This window comes from Poecilia reticulata, chromosome 1, assembly GCF_904066995.2.
Source record: "Poecilia reticulata chromosome 1, P_reticulata-male-v2, whole genome shotgun sequence".
NCBI classification, from domain to species: domain Eukaryota; kingdom Metazoa; phylum Chordata; class Actinopteri; order Cyprinodontiformes; family Poeciliidae; genus Poecilia; species Poecilia reticulata.
The window spans coordinates 24,095,406-24,114,348 of NC_088830.1; the positions used below are offsets into that span (position 1 = coordinate 24,095,406).

Genomic DNA, 18,943 nt, shown 5'->3' on the forward strand with positions numbered 1-18,943 from the left:
CCTGCATGCACTGTCCTTACTTGAACCAAAAAAAAAGCATTAAAATAAAATAGACTGGACCAGCTTGTCCAACATCAGCGTCTGATCTCACAAATGCATTTCTGAAAAACTGGTCAGAAAATTTCCATAAATACACTGCTTTCAGGGAAACACTTTCCTCGAGAGTTGAAGATGCTACAGCTGCAAAGGGTGACATCATATTAAACCCTTTGAGTTAAGAATTGAAGTTCATATGCGTGTGACTCACATGAGCAGATATATTCAACAGAGAAGTGTCACTGATAGTAAACACAAGGTCAGTGAAGTTATCTTAGGAGGACAAAACCCCAGATGAACTTGTATGGAGGGTCATTGCACAAGAGCATAGAAACAAAGCACAGACAATTAAAGTCTTAACAGTATAAACTGCTGTTTAATAGATGTTTGATCATACAAAACGAAGAGACAGTTGTGAAGTGTTTGTTTCTATTGATAATATTATAATAAAGTGCTTGTTCTTCATTTGCACAGGTCTTACTTTAATCTCTTTTATTTCTGCACCATGTACCTCTTTTGTGCTTGGTAATTTAGGAACATAGTGTGTTGGACTTTCAAGAAACAAATTAATAAAATACAAACAGTTAAAGAAACTCATTCAGGAAGACACAATTTCAAAATACAGATAACCAAGAAAATTATCTTGTGCTTTCTCGCCTTTATATGTTAAATAATAAATAAACATCCTGTCCTAAGATCTGAAAAGATCCAAAATAAAGTTAATAAAAGCATATATTTACAAAAAAAGACTGCAAATTAACAACAAAAAGTTTCAGTTAGTTATAGATCAAACACAAATAATACTGAATAAATCAGGAAAACATTTACATTTTCAAGATGCCTTGTGAAATAAAAGTATTACTCTGTCACCACATTTAACAGTAGAAGAGCTGAGGTTTTTACACATGCTGTCTTTTTTTTGACTGAAACTGTATTTTACACAAAAACAAAATTTATTCCAGTTCTAAGAAAACAAACCTCTCTCACTCCACATGCAAAGCTGACACTGCAGCTTTCATTTTTACATTTATCTCAGTTCAGTACTTTGGTTGAATCAAACAATGTCAGACAACAAACAAAATGGCAGGAATGATCATTTATCAAACTCCTGATTCTCTGCTGATGTATAAAGGTAGGGCCGGCTGTAGTCTGTCGAGGCTGATCTGATTCTCTGTGTCCAGAACACACAGCATCTCTACTGTCTGCTCTTTCACAAATGCCCCTTTGAAATCCAAGTGAATGTCATCCCTTAATTTTATCTCCCTTTTACTTCCTGTTTTGAGACCGTCCATCTCCTTATCTGCCTCCTCATCATCTGCATCATCTCCACAGCACAAAGCTACTTCATTCTCATAGCAGAAAGCACTGGGGGAGTGCGATCCCTGCAAACGTCTTGCTGCTCTCGGAGCAAACAGTGATGGAGATCGGGAGAAGCTCGAACTGGAGGAGGACAATTGCCCACTGTGACCCTTTTTCTGGCTCAGTTCCCTGGCACTGCACTGAGGTGTAGATGGCACTTCGTAAGTCTTGTGGAAGCGGGAATAATCCACATGGTAGCGGTCACCCTTCTCAAACACCACCGGCTCAAAGCGGTGACCCCAAAGGATCTCCCTGGCCAAGTAAGAGCTACGGGCCTGTGTAGTCATGGCTGTGGCTTCCACCATCCCCTCCAAGATGACCACTATCTCAAAGTCCTCCTTCTGCAGGTCATTGCGGCTCAGGTTGAAAAGAGGACTGTTTTTGTTGATCTCGTGGACAACCACCAGCGGTGACACCAAAAACAGTCTATCCAGTCCGTCGTCATAGCCAACATCGATGTCTGTTTGTTCTAAGGGAAGGTACTCACCCTCAGCTGTCACGTGCGGTTTGATGAGTTGCGCACGCACATGCGCCTCAACAATGTGGCTTTTACGCATGTTCCCTAGGCGCCACATGAGGCACAGCTTACCATCTCTCAGGGCGATGACTGCATTATGCGAGAACAGCAAGGTCTGCGCTCTCTTTTTGGGGCGAACCATCTTTGCCATGATGGTGCCGATCATGAAAGAGTCAATTATACACCCCACAATGGATTGCACCACCACTGTCACAACAGCAATTGGACATTCCTCGGTGACACACCGGAAGCCATATCCAATAGTGGTCTGGGTCTCTATTGAGAAGAGGAAAGCCCCAATGAAACCCTGGATGTGGAGAATGCATGGCCGCTTTTTATCTTTTGCCTCCTCTGAGATACTTCTAGGATCCTCATCCGCCACAGGAAGGTCCAGTTCAAAGTCCCCATGAGCAAGTGCAACTCCCCAGAAGATAAAACCAAAGAGCAGCCAGGACAGAAGGAAGGTAGCGGTAAAGATGAGCAGCAAGTAACGCCAACGTATGTCTACACAAGTGGTAAAAATGTCAGCCAGGTATCGTCGTGGTTTATCCTCCATGTTATTGAAAACCACGTTGCACTGGCCGTTCTTCTTCACGAAGCGGCTGCGCAGCCGTCCAGTGCTGAGATCCAGGTCCAGACGACACAAAGGCGAGGAACGACAGCTGCTGTGGATGATCGGCTCGTTCGTCATCCTCAAGGGCAAAGCCCCTCGACCTTCATCACCTCCTGGATAGTCTCCTCCTCCACCTTCTTCCTCACCCCGCATGCATGCCCCTGATAGTGTTTGCTGAGTCAGAGGACTGTGGCCATTGTGGAGGCCCAAACTTGAGATTTTCAGGGCATCTTCATCAGTGGAAACGATGCTGTATCTAGAGGGGAAAAAAGGAGAAGAAGGTGTAAAAGGTAACTAACCTGATCCCAATTTTACAAAGTGATGTGTTTCTCTTTTCATTTTGAAAGACTCTATAAAGTGTTGTACGAAGTCACTGATGGAGTTGGCTCCAACAGAAATCCCATCAAAACTGCTAACATGAGTTAAACATTACCAGAGTTTAGCTAACAAAGAAGCATTATTAGATAATGTACAACTTCCTAATATGTATTGAAAGACTGCAAAGCACATGGATATTATACTTCCTGGCACCCAACGTATCTGCCAGTAGCCCCTTTTACAAGTCACTTCAAGATTTTATAAAGATGCTATTTTTTCGTCTCCATGTGTTTTGTGAAAGGAGAGATGCATGGAGTTGGTAGAACTCACCCCACCTGTATTACGCACCTGTCTCACTAAACAAGGTAATCACAGCCCTGCATCAGCTGACTGATGACACACGGCTCATACAGAAAGAACTTGGAAACTGATTCAATGCATAATGGTGACATCAATGTCCCATTATTCCTCCTGACGTCCCAGGCCAACTTTAGTTCTGAAAACTCTCAGCTGTGCGGGATATTGCTGTATCCACTTGTGATTTATGGACAGCCAGAGGGAGCTCGGTGGCGGTTTGTTTTTGTGCGTTTGTGACGTAATGCTTTGTGAAAAAGGCTATTGATTGCAAACAATATTTCCCTCACATCTACCTCAACTCCAACATCAACAGCACCACACACATTTACACTTTCACATTCACTCCCATGACTTTAAATATAGATTGGTGGGAATGTTTTGTGGTTTGTGGTGAACAGGACTTTTCTTTTGATGTCATTGTACAGTGTGGTACAAAGCAAACTGCAATTACTGACGTAGTTTTAACTTGTATGCAGCATACCTGTTGACCCTCACCGCTCCCATGGCACCGGTGATCATCAGGCTGTGTCTGCGAGGGCAGTAATGGAGGTTGGGGCGGGCAGTTCCAACCATTAACGTATTCTTGCTGGACAAGGAGGATATATGAGCTCAGGTCTGTCATGCATTTGTGATCAGACTTCCTTTCTCATGATACATTTCCTGTAGATAAATAGAAGGAAGACACAATTTTATGAAATAACTAGAAACATGAACGTTATCTTATTCTAAACCAGAATCAACGCAAATAGTCTGTTTGTTTGCTTGCTTGTTTAGTACATTTCTACTCTGATAAATGAGTATGAAACTGAGACATATTATTCTCAGAGTGTGAGTCTACTATCTTGTGGCAGGTGAGAAAGACAAGTACAAGATGGTAACCAAAATGACCAAAAAAATGGTGAAGCGACGATATGACCAACATCCATTCAATTCTTGCAAATGTTTAACTTACACAAAAATATCGGACCATCACAGAGAATCTTTGCATTGTGTCATTTTTGCTTAAGTATTCACTAGTCGCTGATGAAAACACACCTAGTCTATCTTTTAAGACTGTCAGTGTCTCTGTAACCCTGATGTAGTGACAGAGAATAATTTAAGCTCTACTACAGGTGGAAAAGTGTATCTGTGGTGGGTCAGATTATATTGTACATGACGATACAATTGCAAAGAACTGCTAATGAGTTGTCCTCAAGTCTTTTTCTATACAGTAGTGCTCTCATACCAGCTGACAAACAATCCACCAAGATCTTCTCTGTAAGATGGGTTTTTTTTTCTAGAAAGATAAGTCAAGAATAAAGTACTCCTGTCCATCTCTGTACAGAGGGGGGAGGAAATAAAATAAAACGTGTTATGTAGGTAACTAATGAGCTCCGGGCACAGGATGTTACAGTAGCAACAGTTGTCAGCCGGCAACTGTTTTGCCGGTCCAGATGCTGGCAGATGTATTGTAACCGTGTAACAGCCAGAAGTTATCAGCTCTCGAAGGTAGCCCGGGGCCAGACAGAGGGATAAACAGCAATGCTGGATCAGTGGTTGAACCCTTTGGGGAGAAACTGAATTATTTCCACCCTCCCCTTTGGTAAGCAGCAATACACTTCAAGGGATCATGTTTAGAGCAACAGTGGTGTTGTCCTAAGTAGCATACTGGCCAATGTACTCGTTACCCTGTATGCACAAACACAGTTGCATCAAAAAACACTTTCTGAACAATAGAAACAATTCTTGTTCAAATGCAAGCAAGGTACTTGGGCCAAGTTCACTTTAGCTGGCATGATGCCTAAGCAATGTGTGTTTAGAGACGCAGCACTCTGGTTTTGAAATCAAGAGAACTTCTTTGCTCTTGGTTTATAAGATACATTTGTAATAGCTATGTGTGGGTGAATCCAGTATTATTTGTCCTCTGGTTTCATTTATTTTGAACATTTGCCCTACTGTCTTGATGTATGGCTTCTAGAGTCAGGTTACCAAGTGAAAGCAATAGTAGGAACAGGAACATTTCCTCTGAGAATGTTTGTACATCTACAGCTAAGTTTGTCAGGATGCTATAGCTAACATGTCAGGATGCTTTATTGGCTCATTGGAGTATGGACATTTTTCTACACAGAATTTTTATGATTACTTACACCATATTTTCCTAATACATTTTAAATGTCAAGTCAAGAGAGCTCTGGAAAAACGAACACTCGGCTATTAAAAATTTATGCGAACATGGAAAACCACAGGTGATATAAGAGAGAAATGAATTTAAAGTTAAAGATCATGATTGTAATCCGATAAAAGAAAACATGGAAGAGTGATTAATCTTCCCAGGAATGGACTGCCAACCAAAATTACTCCAAGATCATTGCAGGCCTCACTTGAGTCAATTAAGTTCAGAGTTTATGGTTCAATAATAAGAAACAGACTGGGAAAGTATGGCACCTGTGCGTGTTAAAGACTTCTGATCAAAGATTACACTAAGACCTATCTAGTATTTGTCCAAAAATGTCTTGATGATCCTTAAGACTTTTGCAAAAATATTCTTTGGATTGACACACTCTCTTTAAAGTGTGTCTACTGTTATATGTGGAATAAAACTAACATTGTATTTTGGAAAAAGGCAATCATACCAGCAGTCATACACGGTGCTGTTAGTGGGATGGTCTGGAGCAGCTTGGCTGCAACTTGCTACGATTGATTGCACCATGAACTGTCTTCTCTGACAAATAAATAAATAAATCCTGTAGGAGAATATGCAACCATCAGCTTGTAGCCAGCATAATGATGTAAAGTACATGAGCAATTCCACCTGCATTTGTTTATCCATTCATTGTCTATACAGGCTCATCCTTACAGGGTTGGGGAATGCTCACTGGATGACAGGTAGGCCAGTCCATCACAGGACGATGTGAAAACAAGCAGGACAAACAACCATGCGTCCATCATAGACTCACAGCTGTTCATGCTTTATATCCTCCAATGTAGCAGATTAAAAACAAGTCTGCAAAGACTGGTCAACAATTCCTTCACAGCAGCATAAAAGACTCATTAAGGTGATGATTGATGGTGATTGTTGCCATCAAGGGTTGCCCTTCCAGTTTAGGGGGCAGGTTAGTTTGGATGACCTTTCCCCCTTCAGTTTGTTATTTTAAAACTGGTACTACAATAAGTCATTTCATTAGTTTTTAAGACTTCCTCTAATGATCTGAGACATTTACGACAAAAAAGCCAAAACGGAGAGGACAAATCCTTTTTTTTTTTTTTACAAAACTGTTCCATTTATAATAGCATTGCAAAAGTCTAAAAGACCCCATACAAACAACAATTATCAGGAATCGGAATTATAAAAACCTCTTGAAAACAAGAAACAAAATCCAGTTGCCTTTTATTTGAGCGTAAAGGATTGATTGATCATTATCTAAATCAAGTGTGACTCCTGACTGAAGGTTTCTTTGACCAGGAGTCAAATGATTTTTTGGGTCCCTGGTGGATTTCCAGAACTTGCTTTAGACCACACAACACATCCTTTCTTGGAACTGATTGAGTGATACTGGAAAAACGAATCCAACATCAAAATTTTGGGGTTCTAGCCTCCAGACTCCAGCTACTCAGATTTTTCTCACCGTCATATTTGCCTCTGGACAACACTGTACCTACAAAGTGACTATATTTCAATCTATCCTGAAGTGTGGAATAAAACATGGAGTGCAAAATAACTCACGTTTTGTACTAATACAACAATTTTCAGTGCCTACAGATTTCATGAGACCGACCAGACACAGGGTAGTTCATAACTACGAAGAGAAAGAAACAAGACATGGCTTTCAAGTAAATAAGAGTTTGAAAACTATGCTGTTGTTTCTACTCTCGTTGAATCAACTGTTTGCTGGGTTTGTCTCTGCCTGCCAGCTTTTCACATCTAGAGACTGTAAAGTTCACCCATTTTTTTGTAAATATGCGCAAGCTCTGTCAGACTGGATGTCTTGCCACAGATTCCCAACTGGGTTTAGGTCATGGATTTGACTGGGCCAATCCAATACATAAATGCTATTTAGTCCCATTTGGCATGTTTAAGAGAATTTTCATGCTGTACTGCAAAACTCAGTTCAAGTCTTTTGCAGCCTCTAACATCTTTTTTTCCAGGTCTGGTCTGTATTTAGCTCCACCCACCTTCCCAGCAACTCTGTCTAGAGTCCCTGTCCTTACTGAAGAAAAGTATCATTCAAGCATGATACTGTCACCAACAAGTTTCACAGCAGGGACAATATTTTCAGGCTGATGAGAAGTTTTAGTTTTGGTCCGATATGTTTTTTTGCATGTAGACCTCAACTTTACATTCTGGTTTCTTCTAACCAGAGCACCTTTAGCAGCAGGTTTGTTTTGTCTCTTATGACTGACAGCAGGCAAGCAGGACTTGCAATGGCTTTCTTTCAACAATGGTTTTCTTCTTGCCACTAATCTATGAAGGTACATGAGAAATTTGTGGTTTCGGAGAAAATTCGCCCTCAAAAGCTACAGATTTCTGCAGCTCCTCCAGAGTCACAACATTTTGCTTTTACCAACTAATGCTCCCTCTGCCCTTTCCGACACGTTTCATGTGGACAATGCATGTTGTTAGGTTAGCAGTTGCAACATTCTTTCTATTTTATGATGATGAATTGCTAAAACATAGAGGGTTTTTTTTCTCTCTATGAACCCAACTTTAAACTTTCTTCACAACTGTATCCTTACGCTTTGTTCCTTGTTCTTCATTATGCAGTTTGCTCAATAAGGTTCTCCTCTGAGGGCTGGAGTTATACAGAGAGTAAATGACTATATTCAGTAACCAGGTGACTTTTGATGGCTGCACTGGATTTTATTTAGGAGCTATGGGGCCTGAACACATGTGCATGGCACACTTTTTAAATTTTAATTCGTAAGGAGTGTTAAAAATCCTCACAATTCATGCATCATCTAGCTTCCACTTCACAGTTATGCTCTAGTTTTTGTTGGTTGCAGTGCTAAAATTGTCACAAAACATGCAATAACTTGTGGATTCAGCATTTGAGAAAGTATAAAAACTATGAATATCTTTGTAAGGCACTGAACGTACACCTGAAAATAAATAGGACAAAGACTTCACGATTGGAAATGAATTGCAAACCGGTTCTTCTGGGGTAAAAAAAAAAAGTATTTTATATCCAGTCTAAAAAACGAACAGCATCAGGTGAGACATTAAAAAAGGTTACACGAGGAAAAAGTTGTAATTAAAGAGATTAGTATATGATGTTGAATTTTCAGCTGAGGGTTGAAGCAGCACACATGAACAACACGCGGAAGTACGTTTCTGCTCTTGCTCTCCCACTCTTATTTTTCCGTATGTTGCCCGTGTCCTCTTTTCGTGAAGTGATGTTATCAGTTGTGAAATTGTTCTTCAACCATGTGTGAAAGTGGCCGCATGGCGCAAGAATGTGTGAAGCAGGCTAGTTGCGTGCATCTCATGTTCAATGTGCGAGAGTTGTCAGCTCTGCCTAATGCATGGAGCAGACGAGACAGATTTGTGTAATGAAAGCCTATTGATTGCATTCTTACCCAGTGATTAGCCCTAGGCCCGTCCAGAGCTACCACGGGTGGAAAACCAGACAGGCAGGGGAAGGGACAAAGGTTTAAAAAAGAGATGAATCAGTGGTAATCTGCTGTTAGAGGAACAATTGATCCGCTCTTTGGCCCGATTTCAAGGTTATGTCAGCAAGAGGAACCAAAAAGCACCGGGTTGCATAAGCAATAGAAGCCCAGCTGGGTGCGGTGCGAAAGGTCATCGGTTATGGTTCCTTGTGCGTGCATCATTTTTGTTGCGGTACAATAACCCACCGGCAGCGATGGATGCTTTCGGGAAAATTTAAGCTAAACGCAGCTTAAAAGCCTAAGTTCAGTAGTGATATTTTAGTAATAGACACAAAAACATCTACACACATTTACACACATGATAATACAAAACTTGATGGGATTTTCTTTCACTCCATGTTTGATGCATGCAAATACTTGGATGTATGATGCTCCCAGACTTATGTAAGGGCTGATGTTACAAACTGGCTACCATCAGTCGTTTTTTTTGATAATCTAAAACAGTTAAGAGTAACAAAAATCAAAACAGAAGAAATCTGTATGGGAGGGGGTTGTTTTCTGACACCTACTGATGGTGTTGGCTTTGTTCTTCTGCTTAAATTTTTTATTTGGTTATGGTGTTTTTGATTTTACGCATCTTTTTTTGTTAATTTTTTAAAAATACCAGAATTTGCACCTAACTTTTTAATTTTGTCTGTATGATTATTATCTTCACACATTTCTTCAGATGTTATAATCAAAAAGTTACTCAGAAAATTAGTAACCTTTTTACCAAATACTTTTTTACTCAAACTAGAATATATATTTTTTCTTTTTATTTGAGTCCTTTTTCACTATAAAAATATCCTGTAGTATTTCTACTCTGACTTGACTACAGTCTTGGATATACTACCCTTCTCATTAGGTCCCATTTAGTTCACTCCATTGGATCCTTCAGTACCCATTTATCTCGACAGTGACCAAAAGGTGTTTCTCCGAAACTCTTTCTTTCTAAAGTTAAGTTGAAGCACGAACATTTGCAGAAGTTATAAGCCGTCATGTTCACTCTATGTTTTGATATGACTTGTTGATAGCCAACTTAATGTAGTTAATTCTGATGTAATCTAAACATAGTTCAATTAAATAACGTGAGCTCAGATCTAAATCTAAATCAAAGGAAAATAACCTTCTGTTATCATCAGGAAAGTATCAAACTAAAACATCTTGATATCTATATTAAAGTTATAATGAATAATTACCCAGTCAGCCAGTCATCAAAATCAATTCATATTAGCTTCATCTGCTCTGACTATTGGAAGCTTATATAAGTAATAATACTGGAATTATTATTATTTTTTTTTTCATTAAAAGCACCAAAACTGAAAACTCTCCCTCTTTAAGTTTGGAAATGTCACCAAGAAGCAGGATTTTATTTTCAGGTTAACATAATAAAATAAAAATTAGGGACATATTTGATGCTGGATCTACGGTTACTATATCTATCAATGAACCTGCAAAATGCCATTTGCTCTTACGATAAATGTTTAACACATTTAATTTTTGAATTAAAGGTAAATGTATTTTGTAGGTGTTGTAGTTCTTAGAAAGAAATTTGGAAAAACCCGATTGGTTTCTCTCAAATAAAAACCATAAAAGATGTTTTTGATACCCGTGTTGTCTCTTTCCATCTGCTGCCCCAGAGTTGTGTATGAAAATCTGTGGTTTGTCTATTTGTTTACTGAGATTACAATGATTTTTACAGTGATCCCCCCACCCCCTCTACAGTTTAGGGAAATCTCTTGCATTAGAATTTTAATTTGAAGACTGTTTCTGAAAACATTACCAGATATTCTCACTGTAATATTTAAAGAGAAATGATGAGATGTAGGGAAGATTAAGCTCAGAAGACAGAGTTGGAACAACAAATCCAAACAACTGTAAATATGCAACCAATCAGAAATTCTTAGAACATCCCTTTGGAAGACTCACACCACAGATTCAGAGTAGCTGTGGGGCAGATGCTTGTATCGACATATATATAGGTTTTAAACTGTTTCAAAATATAAAATAAAACAGTCCAGCACTTCCTTTCCCTGTTATTGAGCACTGACAGACAGCTGGCTGAAAGAAGGCTACTTAGAGGAAATATAAATTTGATTGTAACAAATATTTCTGTTTGTTACAGTGGTGGTGTTACTGTCATGTGAGCACCATCCATCACTTTTTACTCATATTAAAACTATAGTTGGCAAACGACAAGTCAGAAGGTTTAAAGTAGGAAGCCCAACTAATTATGCAGCCAATAGATTCTCATTCTACATTTTCAATTACGGTAAGTCTAGATGTAAAAATAAATTTTAAAAAATTAATACATATTACAGCTAATGTTAAGATTGTTTTGTTTTTTTTATTTTATTGTTCTTGTTTTCAAAGCAAAAGCAGATCAAACTATGATATGTTTATCCAGATTTTACAAAGTGAAAACATGGCCCAATGCCTAGTCAAGGGTCTTTTTGAACGTGATACTTCACTACTAGTGTTATTTTCTAAAGTTTTTTTTTTTCTCCTGGAACTGCTTTTTGGCACATTGTTCTGCCCTCAAAATAAAAGTAGCAGTGAAAGACAAAGCAACCAGAAAATGTTACTGTCTAAACTCATCTTGCAGGAACCAAGTGCAGAACTGATACTGTTATTTATTATGCTGATTAGCCATATAAATAAGTGATAAAACTGTCTTCAAACTATGGATTCTTCAGTTGTAACAGGTAAAAAAGAAAACGCCATATAACTTTGAGATGATAGGAAAACGTCTTTGGACTGATCCACACTTCTCATGCAGCTTCTTCCTACTCAAAAGATAATTCATGTAACTAAAGGCATCTCTTTTTCTTGCTTGCTTTCTTGCTTTTCTTTTGTTTTTGGTAGTACATTCCCCATCATAACTTTAGTAAACTTGCATTGTTTTTCTTTCAGTGTGAAAACAGTCATTTCCCACACTGACAGAAGTCCTGGGAGAGAGCTGCAGTAAGTAATAATGATCTTAATTGCTGCATATCTCCATGGGAACATGTCTGCTCTACCTGTGCAGCTGGCTTGTTGTGTTTATTGCGAAAGACTAATGTTGTTTTATTGTGTGAAATAGCTGACATAATATAATCTTTTGAGGAGCTGAAATCAAAATTCCAAAATTATTGCATATTAAAACAGACACAAAAAAAGATCGTTGAGGGTACAGTCAGGCATTGTAACCCAGTTAGAAGACCCGAATTATATATTTTCTTATCTCCAGGAAGTATTGAACGAGACTAAAAATCTAAAGATTTGAGCCTTTGAAGATCTTAGTTTTTGAGGACTGAAGTTGGGCACCTCCACCCCAGGCATTTTACCAGTCATGTTGAATTTATTATGTGCTAAAATCATAATCTTTTTTTTTATGCATAAGTCAGTAAATAAATAGCGCATGACTGCATTATTTGAAAATACATTTCAAATAAACGTATTTGAAACGTATTTGATTATGTGCCTATTTGTTATTCAAATTAATTAGAATAATAAAAATAGGTGGCATTACAAAATAAAGTGTGAATGATTGATTTGTTCAATCAATAATCAAAGCATGAAAATATTGTCCAACACATTTAAATAATAATTAATAAATTGTTGAAATACAGATACATCTAAACCCATATTTCTTTCTTGATAGGTTTTCATGCACTCATGAAGATATAATCAATGCCCTAATTTTATGGCTTATTTATTTTGGGGATTTGGCTCTACTTATTTGACCTGGGGCCCCGTGAGTCTGAAAGACAGAATTAAAAGAATGAATTTCAGTATGTGAGGGATTTTCTTTTTCAGATCTATAGCCATCAACATTATAAACTTACAAATCAACAGAAAAAACAATCCTCTTCCTTCGTAAAAAAAAAAAAAAAAAAGTGTTTCTTAAATGAGACAAGAATTTGTTCAAATCTGTAACAGTTGGTACAAGATGTTCCTGAGCGAGAGCGGCCTGCGTATTGCTGAAGAGTGTTATCTTGGCTTCCTGCTGGGCCCCATCCCTGAAGAAAACCAAAACTAGAGCTCTCACCAGGGCTGTTCTCTTTTTTTAAATCGGAAAACACACAAGTACAATTATTCATCTACAACAGACTTATGTCCTATATTTAATGAAAAACCTATGCAAACTCTTTGTTATTTCATATATTTCTTGAAACCCATCCTTTGAAAATTAGCTGCCAAACAAATGTACCTACAGAGTAATCATGAGCCTTTAATCAAAGGTATTTAATGATTATGTTCTGTTTCTTTCTCTCTGTGTGTTCCACCATTAGGAAATTATATTCCAAATTAAGAATTTTGCACATCTTATAACCAGTGTCTATATTTCAACCCATAACAGCATGGCAAATTTGCAAATGATGCCATTTTCACACCCACATCAAAACTTGATTAGCTGTTATAGTGTTGCAGTTCCTTTAAAACAAAACTTTAAAGAATCATCTCCACACCCTGCAGGAGAAACCCCTAAATCCGGGTCGATGGGTTCTCACAGCGCAAGCTAAAGTTATGACGAGGCCGTTTGCAAACTGAGCTGCAGCTGTGACGTCCTCAGCTTCATTCAGGCCAGGGGAACTGTCCAGTTCTGAAAATCAATTTTCACCCCCTCCAGGAATAATCGACAGCAGGGGAGGATGACAGAAGAGCTACAGCTAAGTGCTGCCCCGACAAAAACAAAGGATGCCGGCTCTTCGAATAGTTTCTTTCACATGCTTGTACGTTCATAACTTCTAAAAAAGTCATTTATCAGAGCACAGGGCAACGTGTCGATTTATAAAACTGTATAAAACTTTATGATTTACTTTGTTTCACAAAAGTAAAGCATGTTTGAAAGATGTGAAAAGCCTTTCTATTTCTACATCACCAGCGTCTGGCATCACATAAATGCATTTCAAACATAATTTCAAGAAAACTGCACACACTCACCTTTTGCAGTGCTGAAATCAAAATCATATGAACACCAAACTGTGGATTCATCCTCATGAACAGACATGTAAGCAGGGTTTTTTTTTGTCGCCGCTTCTCTCCTTCTTTTCCTCCTTGCCTCTCTTTAGTAGTTGAACATCTTTGTCAGGAAAGTTCACCCCGATGGCTCGAGTGCAAACTTGGTGATGTCTTCATCCAGAGCTTTCTCCTGTCGCTCCATTGTCTGCAGACCGAGTCGCTCTTTCTTTCCTGCCTGAGAGTTGTGTATCTCTCCTGATGCCTGACAGAGTCGGTGGCTGTGCGCGCGTATGCGTGTGTTTGTGAGTGTGGGAGAGAGAAAAAGAGAGAGCTCTGATTATGGGCCTATTTATAAGTGCTATTGTTTTCCCCAGGGAGTGGAAATGTGGAGTATATGCTTAAGACTTTAGCCAACTCAGGCAGATCCTTGAAACATACAGTAGAGATTTATGAGTGACATTTACAAGCCCAGTTTGAGAGAAGTTAGGCGGTTCTTTAAACGCAACTTGTTTCTTGCAATTTTAACTTTAACATTATTTTTTGATTGAGTTTCTTAACTAATGTAAAAACTAATCACTCCAACATATATATAACAAATTTATTACGTAGGCATGTAAATATTTGCATCTTTGTTAGCATGATTTGCTACTCAAAAATGTTATGTTTCCAATTTCTGACTTTCCAGATTTTCCCTCATTTGTTTACAGCCATAGTTCTGACCATAAGTTAAAATACATTCCTCAAAGGCACAAATGTGGCAGAAATTTATTATTATTGATTATTTATTTTAACTATATTTTAAGGTGAGCTAACGTTACAACTTGCATTAGCTTGAACTGGTAGTGAGTTTTCTCTACTTCTCACTCAACCTCACATAAGGTTATAAACATATACAACCCCAATAATATATTTACTGCACAATTTGATTATCCATCAACAAGTTTCTGGCGTAATTCTGGCTGGATATTTGATTTCTTTTCTAGACAGAAGTGGTACTTTGTTTCATTTTGGTAGGATTAGCACTGTCAGTAAATTTGACCATGATAGTTTTCGGTATGTGCCATTAAGGCAGATCCAAATAGATTAAAAATAAACACATTTAGACCTTTTCTCATAACTCCCTACTGCAGCTTTAAGTAAGACTACATTCACACAGTAGGCATAAATGTCCTGAATTACAAATGTATTTGATAACCCTGCTCCAGGATAGCACACTTAAATACACCAATTGCTTCACAAGCTTGGTTAAACTAGTAAAAACAACACAACTTTAATTTATGTCATTTAATGAGTACAACAGCCAATGTAAAATAAATAATACAGAAACCGAAACTGACAAAAACAAACATGTAAAGGTTAACTGTAACAAACCTTATTTCAAATTATAAAGGAAGTGCAATTGAATGTCCAAATATAATCTAAAATAAATAATAAAGCGTGACATAGATCAGAGCACAAAGCACAGAATTAGACTGAATAGATCTCCCCTTATGGATTGGGCACATTTTCACAGATACCCAATCTAAAAAACCTTTTCAATATCAGCACCGAAACGGATATTACCGGTAAAATCTCTACTGCCTATTTTTACAGATTCTTTAAATAAACAAATGTGTTGATTGAATACCTCAGTTGTGGGTTTCATTGTGTCCATGTCAGACCAGTTTTATTTACACAAATACCTCTTTGAAGCATTTTTATTTATTTATTTTTATTTGTTTTACCAATTAGACAGAACTCTTTAGTTTCCATGGAAACTTTATTTTCCCCTCTCTCACACACAAATCTGCTCTGTCTCTCCATGAAGTTTATTTTTAAAACCCCCTTTCTATCTAGCTGCATAAAACAACAGGTGGGTGTTGCGTTGCGTTGGTGGGGTGTTGGACAGCAGCCATATTGGACCGAGAAGTGTGGGCATAGATCAGAGGTCAGGGGATTAATGAAGTCGGCACAAAGTCTGAACAAGAAGGCTGGCCAAACACTGCTTGCTTTATTTGTTAAGTCTGAAAAAAAGAAAAGTTGTTGCTTCTGTGTTTGCTACTTTGGCCGTTTGATAATTAATGTGAACAAAGTTTTACAATCAAACTCAGGGTCATTCTGACACTTGGGGGGGGGAAACAGTTTTTGGAGATAAAGGAGCTATTAAATAAAGTGAGGCGGTAAAAACTTAAGCATTAAAACAGCAGGTGCTTCAAATGTCTCAATCTGCAATATGTTAGAAAATGTTCAAATCAGCAGCATCAAGACAGGAGGCTAAGTGGCGGTTAGTGGAAGCTGATTCTTCCTGCCAGCGTAACCATCTGTGTATGGAAATAGCTCTGATCAAAGCGGCAGTGAGGCAATCTTTGTAGCATATTTTGCTCCTCATTCTGACTTTTCTGTTTTTCCAAGATGCAAACGCACTTTATTTTTTCTCATTACACTCGCCGAAGCACTGTCACACATTTCCACAGAAAACTTCACCGAGTGGGTCAGTGACGGAAAATCGGCACCAAAAGCCCTCAACAGCGTTATAATAACTCTTCCCTTTAGTCCTCTTTAAATCTGATGTGCAGCTGATGGGAGCTATTTTTTGTGGTGTTGGCCTTCCCCGTGGGCCCGTGTGATGACTCCCTTCAAATGCCATGAGAGCCAATTTACTTGGAAGCAGGCGGCTGGCTCATTTCTCACTTTCAGAGCTCATCCAGGTCAACACGTTTTTAGAAAAACGGGGCGACAGAGATAGGAGGGGGCAAAAAAACAGAAGCTCCTCTCAGTAGGTTGCAGTGCAGTTTCACATGTTTCTCATTCTGGTGTGCTCTTATCTAAAACTCCTCGCATATGCTGTAAAAACAGCAAGGATGCGTACTATTAGGAGATGTTTTGACATAATGACAGTCTATTTAAGTAGATAATGAGCTTTGCGGTTACGTCTGGTCTTTGCACATGTCCAGTGCTGCGAAAAAGCGTATGTGATTTTGGGCTTTTTTTCCATCACATTTAAATGTTTCAAATTTTCAAAGAAAAAGTTATTGTCATGCAATTTGAAACAACTACTTAAATTATTAGGATTCATGAGCAAGAAGATGACCAGATGTGAATGGAACTGGAGTGTTGTTGCATGCTGCACCTGTAGGTTATCTGTGGAAACTGGCTCTTCCTCCGACCTAAAAACTGCATGTTGAATTAGCACCTGAGTGTATTTCTGAAATGGCTCAGCCCATCTGTAACTGCAGCCCTGAGCAGGGAAATTAAACGGGGAGCAGAAAAAAAAATTGAAACTAATAGCTGACTCACTGAATGTTATACATTTCATCTGTTTCCTGTAGCTGCGTCATCCTCGCAGTCAGGATAACCAGCCCAGCAGATCTGGCAGCAGCAGTAGCAAAGAGTTATTGGGTTCAGAGAGCTGTAAACAGGAGTGCTGAACATGATCAATATTTCCTTTGGGCTGCATCAGGGCGCACGGAGCTTAAGCATTTACTTTGTTCTTTACTGAAGTGATTGTCTCTTGAGCTTTACTTAATCTTTAAAAGTGGTAAAACACGTTGTGTTGTTTTTTGTTGTTTCCCTTTTGGATGTCCTTTCTGGACAGTTTTGTCCCAGTAAACAAAGTGATGGCGAGAGGAACAATCGATTACACGTGAAAGTATTTGTAACTGTGACGTCAAACCCTCCATTCTCAAAGCTGTGGACTCTGGAGGGCCCTTGGGTTTACTGTGAATGTAAGATCTTCCATCTATCCTGATTAGCCAAAAAATAGCTGGCATTTTTGCAAATTTTGCACAAAAATGTTAAAGAGCTATAAACCTTTTTGAAAATATATCAGCTCATGAAAATGACACACAAATAATGTTTACAGCTAAAAAAAAAACGTTTGAATGTTATTTTGCTCAGTCTAAAAATGCACATCCCAATGAATTACTTGCACTTTTCCTCTTTTGAGTGTCACAAAAGCACAAAAGTCTTGATTAAACGTTACAAATCGAGTTAATGAACTGAGCCGAACAGAGTTATCAAATAAATTTGTAATTCAGTACATGTATGACTGAGTTTAAAACAATAAAATGAGCTGCGACAACTTTACAATTTAGTGAAACCAACTTTCTAAATAGCTGGTTTAGAAAGTTACTATTATCTTAATGAATATGGAATGTTAACAGGGATGAAAAAACAGTAAAAAGGTTGGACAGGAGGGAGTGTAAACATCCTCCAGTTCTGACATGACCCATAACTCATTCATATGTCCAACACTGGAGTTTAAAAAGAGAAATATGAACGTACCACTCATCCTACTTATTGTGTGGAGGCTGGTGAAACAGTAAACATCTGATTTACTTCTAATCTTTGTGTCTGCGTGGGAGGAACAATTTAATTCTGAGTTGTTTATGAGGGCGGGGGGTTGAGAAGGATTAAGTAGCTTTAACACAGTCATTAAAATGTCTGAATTACACTTAGTTTTAAGGAGCGCGAGTTTAACTCTTCTGACTGCATCTCCATGGATACCAGCTCCACTTTCTCATTACAGCAACTTCTGCCAGAGCGGCTGACTGTAGCAACAGAATGTGTCACACCGACGGCAGAGGACAAGAATATCTCTCCTTAATTGTCATTTCATGTGCCAGAATGTTTAATTATACTTCTGTGTCTTAGCTCTGCTTGACAAAATGTAGGCTTCTAAAACTGTAATTAAACACCACACACTGCTGCCACGCTCTGGAGATTAACCATGCAATGTGAAGTGGGACAAAGTGTTTACTTCATTGTACTTGCACTAAAACAGATGCAGGCCAGATAGTCCACTTAACAATATGGACATATGCAATACACAGCAAAAGTATTCACACCCCACAAGCTTTTCCTAATGTTGCGCAACCTTTGAAAGTTTGTAAAGGGTAAGCCAACCAAGTCATATATGGTTGAGAAGTGAAAGGAAAGGGACGTGGGTAGAAATCTAAAAAGTGTGGCATGTGTTTGTATTAAATCTGCTCCAGAAGAACTCGTTACTGCAAGTCATTTGGGCAACACTTAGCAGCTTTGCAGCTGACAGTTCTAGGTTCCGCAATTTTTGATCAGCTCTGGACTTTGGCAGGGTCATTCCAGCATGGGATTCATTTGATCTAAACCAGAGGTCTTCAAACCTGGTCTTCATGTTTCAACGCCCACCTGATATTTCTGCAACAACACTCATTAGT

At 38.5% G+C, this 18,943-nt stretch overlaps 1 protein-coding gene across 1 annotated transcript; it reads right to left on the reverse strand.

Annotated features, from left to right (window-relative positions):
• Positions 1-392: 392 nt before the first annotated feature.
• Positions 393-14,085, reverse strand: LOC103468196 (ATP-sensitive inward rectifier potassium channel 12-like). Its single transcript, XM_008415095.3, has 3 exons — positions 13,752-14,085; positions 3,682-3,860; positions 393-2,781 (listed from the first exon to the last, which is right to left on the reverse strand). Exons 2-3 carry the CDS (start codon positions 3,771-3,773, stop codon positions 1,137-1,139), a joined length of 1,737 nt encoding a protein of 578 aa, XP_008413317.2. The 5' UTR covers positions 3,774-3,860; positions 13,752-14,085; the 3' UTR covers positions 393-1,136.
• Positions 14,086-18,943: the final 4,858 nt, after the last annotated feature.

Bases quoted from the DNA above. Each gene is read 5' to 3' on its own strand.
- LOC103468196 (XM_008415095.3), bottom strand. From the start codon at position 3,773: ATGGTTGGAACTGCCCGCCCCAACCTCCATTACTGCCCTCGCAGACAC. The intron at 2,782-3,681 runs GTATGCTGCATA...TTTCCCCTCTAG, and splicing joins GGAGCGGTGAGGGTCAACAG to ATACAGCATCGTTTCCACTG.